The sequence below is a fragment of the Neoarius graeffei genome, chromosome 22 (assembly GCF_027579695.1).
Source record: "Neoarius graeffei isolate fNeoGra1 chromosome 22, fNeoGra1.pri, whole genome shotgun sequence".
Taxonomy (NCBI): Eukaryota; Metazoa; Chordata; class Actinopteri; order Siluriformes; family Ariidae; genus Neoarius; species Neoarius graeffei.
Genome location: NC_083590.1, coordinates 3,348,433 through 3,360,667, shown reverse-complemented (window position 1 = coordinate 3,360,667; position 12,235 = coordinate 3,348,433). Strand labels below are relative to the sequence as shown.

Below are 12,235 nucleotides of genomic sequence, written 5' to 3'. Positions count from 1 at the left end.
TCATTAACAGCCCCAAATTACCATGACATTCATGCCCATGATGAGTGTATGTAAACTTCTGACCACAACTGTATAACCTGCAGCTGATGGAGCTAATAAAGTTCTTCATCTTGTTTAAAGTTACATGGCCACTATAGTCAAACTTACAGATTATGAAAATATATACAGTTACACATGACTTACACTGAGACTCCAGCAGCTGCCATCTGTTCAAGAGCTTCACAAAACACCTTACATCCACAACCTAACAGTCATCCTTTCTCAGGGCTGGAGTCAAACAAGGAACTGCATGAGGTCAAGGTAAAAGATACTCTCTTTCTCTCACTCACACACACACAGCTTTCAGGACTTCCTGTATTGATGAAGCATATACATATCAACAGTTTTGTAGTACAACATGTTTCATAGTCTTTTTTTTTTCTTCCATGATTTAAATTTTTACAAGAATAAAAAATGAGCAGGTGGAAATGAAATGTACCTTTTCATCCTTATCTCTATGGCAACAAACATTTTGTTTCTGATGGTCTCTCTCTCTCACACACACATGCGCGCTTTCATTCAGAAATTAACATTATATATTTTTCTCCTTGTGTCTGAAACGGTTCCTTCACTCCCTCTTCCTGACAAACACAGCAGGGCATTCTGGGTAGTCATTATTCATCCCCAAACCTACTGCAGTGCATTGTGGGATTTGATGTGTGCACTGGATCTTACACGTTCTGAATTCAGACTTTAAAAAAAGTGCACTACGTAGGGAACAGGGTGTGATCTCAGACATACTGTTTGTTTTGATGAAAATGGAACACAGGCACATCATAGGCTGCTCGCTCAGTCTCGCGCACACACACACACACACACACCTTCAAAGGCAATAAATGTCCGTTCTCCACGGCAACAACGTCTCCGTGGCAACAAGATTTCGTCTGAGTGAAGGAATGATGCCGTAACGGAGGCATAAATGATGAGTAAAATACTGCTTTAAAATCATAATGGGTAAAAATAATTATGTGAATAATAATAATAATAATAATAATAATAATAATAATAATACACGTCGGCTTCTTGTTCCCAAAAACACTGCTGAATAAAACAAAGTAATGAGCTTTAAACAGAATTAAAACTCAAATGATATGAAAAATGAAAGTTTTTCGTCCGGCTCCATCTTCTTTCCTTCCATCGTAGTGTTGATTTTTTTTTCTTTCAGACTTTTTCCCCATGATACAGGTAGATTATTAACAAAACTTTTTTTTCTTTGTCACAAAAGTTTTTTCTTTGTGTTCTTTGTGTTGAGAAAGTTTATAATTTTTTTTTTTTTTACATTCCGGTCAGTTGATCCATAATCAGTAATGTCTGTAAAAGCGCTGGTCTCAATCCTTCCGCTCGGTCACACTCGCCGTCTGCAGAGAGAACACACAAAGACTCCAGATCAGACCCACGTCTGAAACGGAAACAACTAAACAAACGAAGCTACAAAAGATCAAATAAGCTGCAACATTAAAAAGATTAAGACCCATAAAAAATATTTTACGGATCTACAAATGTTAATGCTCAGGTAATACTTTGAATAAAACTTAGAAAAAACACAGAATAGGCATAAAATATAAAGGTCAGCCTAAAGCTTTAAAAAATGAAAAGAAAAATGCTCATTCTTAACCCTCTGGGGTCTGAGGATATTCTCTGGCACTCATGATTTTGGTATGCTCTGATTTTGTCAATTTCAAAAAATCTAAGCAGTGTTTTCAAAGTCATATAACTTTTCTGTTTTCAGTACAAGTTCAGCTAAAATAATGTCTCTGTAGTCTGTATATCAGGATTGTACTTTAAAAAATAACAGATAAATGAAGATGTTGTAAAAAGCAGTTTTAGAACTGTGTTAGAATGTGTGTAAAAACATGACCGTACCCATTGTGTCGAACTGTTTTGGTCACTTGATGTGATTCTGTTCAGTGTGAGGAATGGATCAAACACACAAACTTAAATCTGCTCCATTGATTTGGACAATTAACTGGCCATCAAAAAATGTATGCCCTGTTGCTTTGGGATAAAGGGTTGGCAGTGGGAGGGGTATTCAATGAGAAGGGTAAAAATTCCATTCCATTCAATGAGAAGAGTGAAAACCCCTCCCACTGCCAACTCTTAATCCCATCAGGTCAAGTCCCAATGGGTAAGGTCATGTTTTTTCACACATTCCAACACAGTTCAAAAACTGATTTTTACAACATCTTCATTTATCTGGTGTTTGACTTTACTTTGGTATTTGACTTGATTCAGTGTGTCATGAAATTAACTCTTGTACTATTTTACTCAGTTCAGAGCCACAATCAGCTCTGTTACACAATTACTCTGAAATTTGGCTCCAACTCCAAATTTTACTCCCTAAACTCAAAATACAGTAAGATTAACTATTTGTGAGTAAAATACTTTTAACTCTGGAAAAATTGCTCAGTCATGTTTCCTGTGTTTGCACTACAGCTCACGCATATCAACCGATCTGCTCATCAGAAATAGAAGAAATATTTACACTTACTTGAGCTGATCTTGGGCTGGATCAAGTAAAAGAAAAAAAAGAAAAAGGGCACCGTGTCGCAGTTCTCAAGATTGAGTTGAATCTCTGTCCTGAATCATGAACTGAATCATGAATTGATTCGCTGTCCTGAATCATCCGAGGCACATAAAATCTGCGTGCCATCTCACAATAAGTTTTACCTCCAATTATCCTGAACTTCGACAGATTTTATCCTGTTTACGGTGGGCGTTCCCACTGGGAAACAGAAACCAATCAAAACCGAAAGAGTGAAAGTGATTCTCGTGTTGTTACCATGGGAACAGTCTTTTATGAATCTGTAAGTGTGCGCTCAGCGCTTCGACTTCAGTGTGACTGGGGAAGGTGACAAGTTTTATGTTTCATCTAATTTAGGGAATTTAAATACTATAATATTATTTGTCAGTGGGCACAGAGGAAAGTGTAAAGTATAAAATTTCTCTCAATATGTTTATCATGCTTGTATGATAAAAAAAAAACCTCATGAAAATATTTATTTAAATACATGACATACTCATTCTAAACCTGCTGAGCTTCACTGGAGAAGCTCTCGACCCCAGAGGGTTAACTCAAACCTAGAAAAGGAAACCGTGGTAAAGGTTGAGCTCAGGTTCCATCTGAGCATAAAACTCATTGTAGAAAAGCTCAATATCAGGTGGAAAAATTAAAGTTCAAGTGAATTAAAGAGTAAAAGAGTGAAGCCTGGGTAAACTCAACAATGTGTACAATTAGGGAGGAAAAACTCAAAAAGGTAAAGCTGGGCTTAATCCAGAAAATACAAAGCGTGCATGAAGATAAAACTCGGGTTAAACAAAAAAGACCAAATGTGTGTAAAATCTGAAACAGGTCAAATCCATGTACAGTCGTGGCCAAAAGGTTTGAGACGGACACAGATTTTGGTTTTCACAAAGTTGCTGCTTCAGTGTTTTTAGATCTTTTTGTCAGATGGTATACTGAAGTACAATTATAAGCATTTCATAAGCTTCAAAGGCTTTTGCTATCTCGCCCACGATGGAGTCAGTGGGGCGAGGGATCATAATCAGTGCGGTTTGTTTGTTTGTGTGTCTGTCTGTTAACAATCTAGCATCTAGACGGTTGCACCGATCAACTTTAAATTTTCAGGGTAGGTGAACAATGATCCGTAGATCACCTGATTAAATTCTGGAGGTAATTGGGTGAAGATGAAGGCCAAGGTCACCAGAAAGGTCAACCTTTCGACCAAAGGTTCCATTATAACTCAAAAACAGTTGTTGATAGACAGATGTTTACTATTATGAACATACTGTATAGGAACTCCCATATGGCCTTTCATTTGGCAGCATGATCTTTGACCTTGAGTGACCCTGAAAGGTCAAACTGAAGGTCATGGGTTTTCAAAGGGCTATAACTTTAAAATGGTTCATGATAGCCAGATGTTTACCATTATCAACATACCGGTATAAGAAGTCCCATATGGGCTTTCAGTTGCTGCCATGACCTTTGACCTTGAATGACTTTGAAATGTCAAACCCAAGGTCATGGATTTTCATAGGACTATAACCTGACAGTTGATGATTGAGAAATATTACCGTTATCAACATATACCGGTAGGTAAAAAATAAGTGCTGCCGGGCAAGGTTTGTTTTGCCTGGAAACACTTGTTGACAAATACATCAAGTTTATGCAAAGAATCAATATTTACAGTGTTGACTCTTCTTTTTCAAGACTCCTGCAATTGGCCCTGGCATACTAAAGATCATCTTCTGGGCCAAATCCTGACTGATGGCGACCCATTCTTGCATAATCAGTGCTTGGAGTTTATCACCATTTTTGGGTTTTTGTCTGTCCACCCGCTTTTTGAGGACTGACCACAGGTCCTCGATGGGATTAAGATCTGGGGAGTTTCCTGGCCATGGACCCAAAATTTCAATGTTTTGTTCCCCGAGCCACTTCGTTATCACGTTTGCCTTGTGACACGGTGCTCCATCATGCTGGAAAAAGCATTGTTCATCACCAAATTGCTCCTGGATCATTGGGAGAAGTTGCTCTTGGAGGATGTTTTGATACCATTCTTTATTCATGGCAGTGTTCTGAGGCAAAATTGTGAGTGAGCCCAGTCCTTTGGATGAGACGCGACCTCACACATGAACAGTCTCAGGATGCTTTACTGTTGGCATGACAGAGGACTCGTGGTAGCGCTCACCTTTTCTTCTCTGGACAATCATTTTTCCAGATGTCCCAGACAGTCTGAAGGAGGCTTCGTCAGAGAAAGTAACTTTACCCCAGTCCTCTGCAGCCTGGAGAAAGTGCTGCAAACAGTTCTTTTCTCTGATGAAGTCCCCTTTACACTGTTCAGACAAATTTTATGAAAACCAAAATTTGTGTCAGTCTCAAAACTTTTGGCCACAACTGTAAATATGTTCAAGCTGGAGTTGTATCATCCAACTGGTAAATGAAACAACTAACTGGTGTTAATTAAAATTAAATTAAAAACATCAACTCATGAAAAAAAAACTGTATTAATGAAGGTTTACTGACATTTGATGATTGTGTGTGTAGTGTGTCTTCAGCCTCGTTCTGACTGCTCCTGGTGTGAAGCTGCAGGTTTGGCTGGCTTACTGTTTTGTGGAAACTGAAATAAATAAATAAAATTTTAAATAAAATGCACAGACACAGTGTATATGTGTGTGTGTGTGTATATATTACATATTATAATCTGCTGTTTACAAGGTCTGTTGTTAAAAACGCTATACAAATAAACTTGACTCAACTATTATATATTACACACACACACACACACACACACACACACACACACACACACACACACACAGGCCAAACAGAAGTCACCATTTGGATTTAAATGAGCAAATACGTAAGAGGGTTTGATTGGATAATTACTGCAGTGATTAATGTGTTTCAGCTGCAACAATTATTTGAACCTGAACTGATGCAGTGAGTCGCTTCTCATTTCTTACACAAACGTGTCGAAGGTGTATCCCGTGCTCATGGAAAAGATGTCCCTGTGTTTCAGAAGGTCAAATTATTGCCCTGCTTCAAGCAAAGAAAACAACTACGAAGATTTGAGCTGAAATGAGTGGAACTGGATTCAGAACTGAACAACGCATTATTAAACCCCGGAAGGATCGAGATGAACTGTCAACTTCACAAAAAAATGTGATCTGGAAAAAAGAAAATCTTGACTGACCATGATCAGAGATCACTTAAACGCTTGGTGAAGTAAAATCGTCACGGATCACAACCATGTTTAATAGTGAAAGTATAAGCACTTCCACACTCACAGTGTGACGAGGATTGAGACGAACAGGTGTGTGGCCAAAGGAAAGAAAAAAAAGGCTTCAGTTTGCTCGGGAGCATAGAGATTGGACTCTGAAGCAATGGAGAAAGGTCATGTGGTCTGATGAGTCCAGACTGACCGTAGGGATGACTTGCAACCACGTGATCAAAATGTGCTGCGTCATGAGTTTCCACCATGATAGTGGAGATACAAAGCAACTCGGATGGCAGCCGCTGAAAGCGTGTCTGTAAACAATGCTGAATTTTCTCAGTATTACCACGATTTGAACGATCGAGCAAAGATTCAATACAAAGAGAAGATACATATGTGTGGTTTTGACCCATATTATTTAAAAAAAGTCAGACTGTTCTGAAGATAAGATGCTTCTACCGACCATCGAGTACGAATACAGGTCATTTCGTCCAAAGCCTTTTCCATATGCACTATCAGTTCTTTTATATTTCAGGTGTTTGTTTGTTTGAAAAAAGGAGGAATTCTCAATGGAATTTGACTGAAGCAAAACACATTTTTGTAAAGCAAACGAGTGCCATAGAACGTGCGCTTCAACACTAAAGAGCATACCAAGGGGGGGGGGGGGGGGGGGGGGGGGTAACCACGTCAGCCCGTGCCACTTGCTGACCCTGGGATGAGTTTAACTCCCTTGTCGTTGCAGGCTGCTCGCTTGCAATGTCTATGTTTCCAGCTGGATCATATTAAATCTTCAGGCGTGGAGCAGCGCTCTCACAGGGGCTTCGTTCGCAAATCCCAGGCAGAGGCGCAGGCCTACTGACCCGAGACTGTGCTCTTTCCGGGGGGGGGGGGCTTAGAGGGAGGTGCCTGTAAAATTTGGCTTCGCTACGAGCTCCATTGGCCAAATTGTTAATTTTTAAAGCTGACTGGATCATGTTAAATCTTTAGGCACAGAGCAGCGCTCTCATGGGGGCTTCGTTCACAAACACAGGAATACCTGAAATATAAAATAATTGATAGTGCATATGAAGAAGGCTTTGGACAAAATGTCTTAATTACTGAACGAAATGGTCATTGGACAAAGTATCCTGATCCCCTCATCTCCTCTCCGTACTAAGCCTCAGAGTTTCCTCACCCTCTTTCCAAATCACGGACGGAATTCTAAAAAATCAGAATGTACCATGGCCACAAGTACTGTTGCAGGGTTCCTACAGATATTTTATGTTGAATTTACTACCTTTTTACTACCTTCATAAATTTTTTTACTACCACAGCGACAATTTGGATTTGGACATTTTCTCACAATTTAACAAGGTAATCTTTGAGTGTATGTGTTAGTCCAAGTGAATGTGCTATATATAAGTTAGTGACAACTCTACCCAAAGAGTTGGATTGATGAGACAAGATAGAAAGAAAATCTGAACGTACTGGTAGTGTAACTCTTTCCCTTTGGACACATAATAGAGCCTCCCATTGCTAGGGCTACACATGGAGTAATGCATATTTGCATAAAAGAAAACAAACTTCCACATATAAGTTATAATTTTATTGAACTGTGAAACTGTGGCCCATAACCTCTTAACGGGTACACAGATTTGCACTAAACCTTGTGTGTCAACACTTCACATTAAGTACAAGATCTGATTACATTTTGTCGGCCAACACTTTCAAGATGGCCAACATTTTGTTTGTGGAATAATCTTTTGAACAGGTGAACAGATTTGCACAAAAAAATCTTATGTGCTTAGGTACATCAACTCATTACATTTAAATCAGGTCAAATGGCAAACACGAACCCACACACACACACACACACACACAAAGCGCACGCACACATGGGTGGACACACACATGGGTGCACACACACATGACAAAGACAAGACACACACCCTAAAGATACAAAACACACATAACCCAAGCCCTATTTTGGCAGTCTCTCAACACATTGCCAAGTTTGCTTAAGATAGTCATTTGCCCCAGTCCTGTAGTCGTGAAGGCCCGTGGGCAGAGTCAACACCTTCCTCCCAGAGATCAGTGTTTTAGAGGGTTAATCTTAATCATTTGAACAGTTCAACAGATTTGCTCATCACATTTTGGATGCCTCAAATGGCGCGCGCACACAATGCGGCAGGCGCGCGCACACAACGCGGCAGGCGCGCGCGCGCGCACACAACGCACCAAGCGCGCGCGCGCACACAACGCATTACATGTGCCTCAGTTATTTGACCTTTTCTTCGATCAACTTTTCAATGAACGCCTCTCGCCGATTGCCATCTACCGCCTTTAGCCAGTCTTTAAAATCAGGTTCCTCCAGCCAGAGGTCTGAAAATTTGCATTTCCCCATTCTTTAATTCTCGTGCAGATGTCGCCAGTCGGGTCAACAGATAGATTCGACTAGAGCCGTATAAACAAAGTCAGTCTCGTACTAAACAATCTCTGGTATAAATTTATACTGGATTCGACCGTTATTGGAATTCAATGCGCATGCGCCACCAACTCCTCACTGCGGTCCTCCTCGATACATAAAAATAAATTCGCCCAAATGTAGTAATTTATGGATATTATGGCATGCAGGTTAATTAAACGAATTAGAAAACACATAGGCCCAGTTGGATGGGGGTCAAAAAAATTTACTACCACGTCAGATTACGTTTACTGCCTTTTACTACTTTTTACTGGCCATAATTTAGCCTATTTTAATTAACTACCTTTTACTACCTTTTAAAACCCCGCAGGAACCCTGTGTTGTGACCACAACCATATACAGCACAAAGCTATGGCAGAGCTAAAAGAACGCTTAAAGCAGCGGAAAGACAAACAGAGTTGCACACGTGTGACTGTTTTGTATGGAATGTTGCTTGACCCCGCATTTGTATCTCTACCAACATGGCCGGCAACCGGGTTTCTATTTTGCTTTGACGTGACTTGCAAATCAAGGATTCCTGAGTGATGGGCGTGTCAGGGTAAGAAGAGAAGCTCATGAAGCAACACCCCCATCATGCACAGTGTCCACTGTACAAGCCTCTGGAGGCAGTGTGATGATCTGGGGTTGATTCAGTTGGTCAGGTTGAGACTCAGCAACATTATGGGGCAATACAATGAAGTCAGCTGATGACCTGAATGTACAGAATGACCAGGTTTTCTCACATCAGTGTTTTTTTCTTTCCTCTGATGGAACGGGCATAAAATTAGGGCTCAAATTGTGAAAGAGTGATTCAGGGAGCATGAGGAATCATTTTCACACCACAGAATCCCGACCTTAAAGGGAACCCGCAGCGAAAAATGAACAGACTAGAAAAATACTATTCAAAAAAAGTAGGGGATATTTTATTTTGAGATCCAAATTTTCACATATACAAAGGGATACGAAAGCATGTTGTATAGTTCCTTACTGAGGAAGCATTTCCAAAGAAATTCATCACCCAAACACATCAATGACACTCTCATGATCAGCACGGGATGCTACTGATGATCAAGGGGGTCGTGCCACAAATTTGCATGACTCTGAATTGGAAGGTTAGAGCCACTCCAAAGGAAGATTTTGAAGAGAAAGCATCAGATTATCAGTGGTTGAAGTCGTTAATTAAACAGAGACCATGCGCCGTCTAACACAGGATGAGAGGTTACGTGCCCTTGGCATGCTACAGGTTGGCACAAGACAGGTCGTTGTGGCAAGAGCATTGAATGTTTCCCAGTCTGTCATCAGCAGATTATGGTCCAGACATCGTGCTACAGGGTCTGTTCAGGATAGACCACGATCCGGTTGACCAAGGGCAACAACTCAGGCTCAGGACAGATTCATCCGCACTATTGCCTTGAGAAATCGTATGGTAACAGCAAGGCAAGGCAAGTTTATTTATATAGCACATTTCATACACAATGGCAGTTCAATGTGCTTTACAGAAGTAAGAACAAAAACAGTAAACAATAGAGAAATAAAATTACATAAAATAATTTTATTTTTATTCTAAAACAATTAATTAAAAGAATTAAAAGAAAATAATAAGAATTAAACAATAGTAGAAATAAAATAATAAAATCAGATAAAACAGCAAATCAGATAAGGTCTCAACTTCGAAGGGATACTGGCTTGGTAGTGAGTGGCCAGACCATCAGGAATCGACTGCACAGATTTCACTTACACGCCCGACGTCCTCGTGTCATTCCCTGTTTGAGGGATCGTCACATTAGGGCCAGACTCCAATGGTGTCGTCATCATCAACGCTGGGATAATCGCCAATGGAACCACGTAATGTTCTCAGATGAGTCGAGGTTCACTGTGGACTTCCTGGACAGACGCAGGAGGGTTTGGCGCCGACGTAACGAACGTTTCCATGACGTTAACGTCATTAGACATGATCCGTATGGGGGTGGCTCTGTAATGGTGTGGGGAGGCATCACTGCTGCTGGCAGAACAGACTTGCATGTTGTTGCTGGACGTGTCACAGGGCAGTACTACCGGGACAACATCTTGGCACCCCATGTTGTGCCGTTTGCACGTCGTTATGGCCGCCGTTTCATTTTCCAAGATGGCAATGCCAGATGTCATAGGGCCAGGATCGTTACAGATTACCTCCAGCAGCAGAATATCACCAGATTACCATGGCCAGCACTCAGTCCGGACCTTCCCCCCATCGAGCATGTCTGGGACATGCTTGGACAGCGGCTACGCCAACGTCAACAACCTCCTGCCAATGTCCAAGAACTTGCTGCAGCATTGCAACAGGAATGGAATAACATTCCCCAAAATGACCTGGGACGTCTCGTTAGGAGTATGCCACGCCGAATTCGAGCTTGTCTAGCCAACCGAGGGGGTTTTACCCGCTACTGACTCGGTTTCAAAATGGTGGTAAATTTGCTGTGTGACCCTGTGTTTGTGTTGACCCTTATTCTGGAGAATCTGTCCTTTACTGACTGTACACAGGGTTTCGAATAAATTGACAAATGTTTCCTTAATGTTTTTCTGTCATTTGTTTCCTTCCTGACCTCATGATCTGCATTTCATTCTACTTGTAAATCCAATATCCCCTACTTTTTTTGAATAGTATATTACACCTCTTACACAAATGTATTTTGATTCGCCGGTACTGTCATACTGGGTCACATAAAGCAGTGCTTTAAAATTCTTTTGTATTCCTGCTCACTCAAGGGCACAGCCATATTGCCATTTTGAGAGTGGTGTCAAAGGTCAGCATGACATAGTATCATCGATAGGTTTCCTGTATCCTGATTGGCTCACTGCTCCTGACGCCACAATGTAGCCAGATGGACAAAACATTGTCAAAAAATGGCGGAACGCAAAGCCGATGGTCTCATCTCATCTCATTATCTGTAGCCGCTTTATCCTGTTCTACAGGGTCGCAGGCGAGCTGGAGCCTATCCCAGCTGACTACGGGTGAAAGGCGGGGTACACCCTTGACAAGTCGCCAGGTCACCACAGGGCTGACACATAGACACAGACAACCATTCACACTCACATTCACACCTACGGTCAATTTAGAGTCACCAGTTAACCTAACCTGCATGTCTTTGGACTGTGGGGGAAACCAGAGCACCCGGAGGAAACCCACGCGGACACGGGGAGAACATGCAAACTCCGCACAGAAAGGCCCTCGCCGGCCACGGGGCTCGAACCCGGGCCTTCTTGCTGTGAGGCGACAGCGCTAACCACTACACCACTGTGCCGCCCCCAAAGCCGATGGTGACAAAAATAATAAAAGTGTGATAATAAGGGAAAGCATTTTTTCTGTGTTCCATTTCCAACAACTGAGAAACGTAAACGACTCGCGAAACAGCGGCAACACAACTCAGGAAAAGGTCACACTTTAGAAGAGCTCTCCTTGGGTAGAAAGTCTGTTGTTTGCGAGGAGCATTTTAAGCCTGACTGCTTTGAAAGGAATCCACAGGCTGAGCTCTTGGGCTATGCAGGTCGCGTTAGACTCTCAAACCCGATGCTGTGCCAACAAGATCAGCTGTGAGCTACTGCTCACTGACCTATTCCCCCGCTCTCGCTTAAATCAGAATGCAAGCAATCGAAGGAATAGGACACTTATTATGAATGGTGACTTCAACAAATAATGAACCCTGAAACAAGTAAAGAGCAGCGTTCTCCCCAAGGATTTCAAACAGCATCCTGGTAAACTTCATTTTGAAATGGCGTTTTGCTTCTTGAAATGGCGTCAAAATCCACCCTATATGTTTCCTAAGTATATTCAGTCAGTAAACAGAAAGTCGATGTGTGACAGACCTGAAAATGGTACACAAGGTATAGAACCCCAAGCTGAAGCTCGGTACCAAGTGGCTATGATTTGTGGTTGCTGAGAAAAAGGGTGTTTCAGACAGACAGAAATACAAAGATAGAGATGGATAGACCGACAGAGGTAAACCAGTACACCCCTCTCCTTCGGAGCAGGGGTATAACAATATTCCAACAGCATCCACAGAAC

General features: G+C 41.5%; 1 protein-coding gene across 3 annotated transcripts in view; it reads right to left on the bottom strand.

Annotated features, from left to right (window-relative positions):
* Positions 1-340: 340 nt before the first annotated feature.
* tcf20 (transcription factor 20) overlaps positions 341-12,235 on the bottom strand; it is a 35,552-nt gene continuing 23,657 nt past the window's right edge. For 2 of the 3 annotated variants that reach the window (XM_060904200.1, XM_060904201.1), the window contains exons 5-6: positions 5,060-5,153; positions 341-1,397 (exon numbers count right to left, since the gene is read on the bottom strand). In XM_060904200.1, the coding sequence (XP_060760183.1) occupies positions 5,088-5,153 (66 nt within the window). In that variant the 3' untranslated portion in view covers positions 341-1,397; positions 5,060-5,087. The remainder of the gene's footprint in view (positions 1,398-5,059; positions 5,154-12,235) is intronic. The other variant, XM_060904202.1, reaches the window with a different exon arrangement.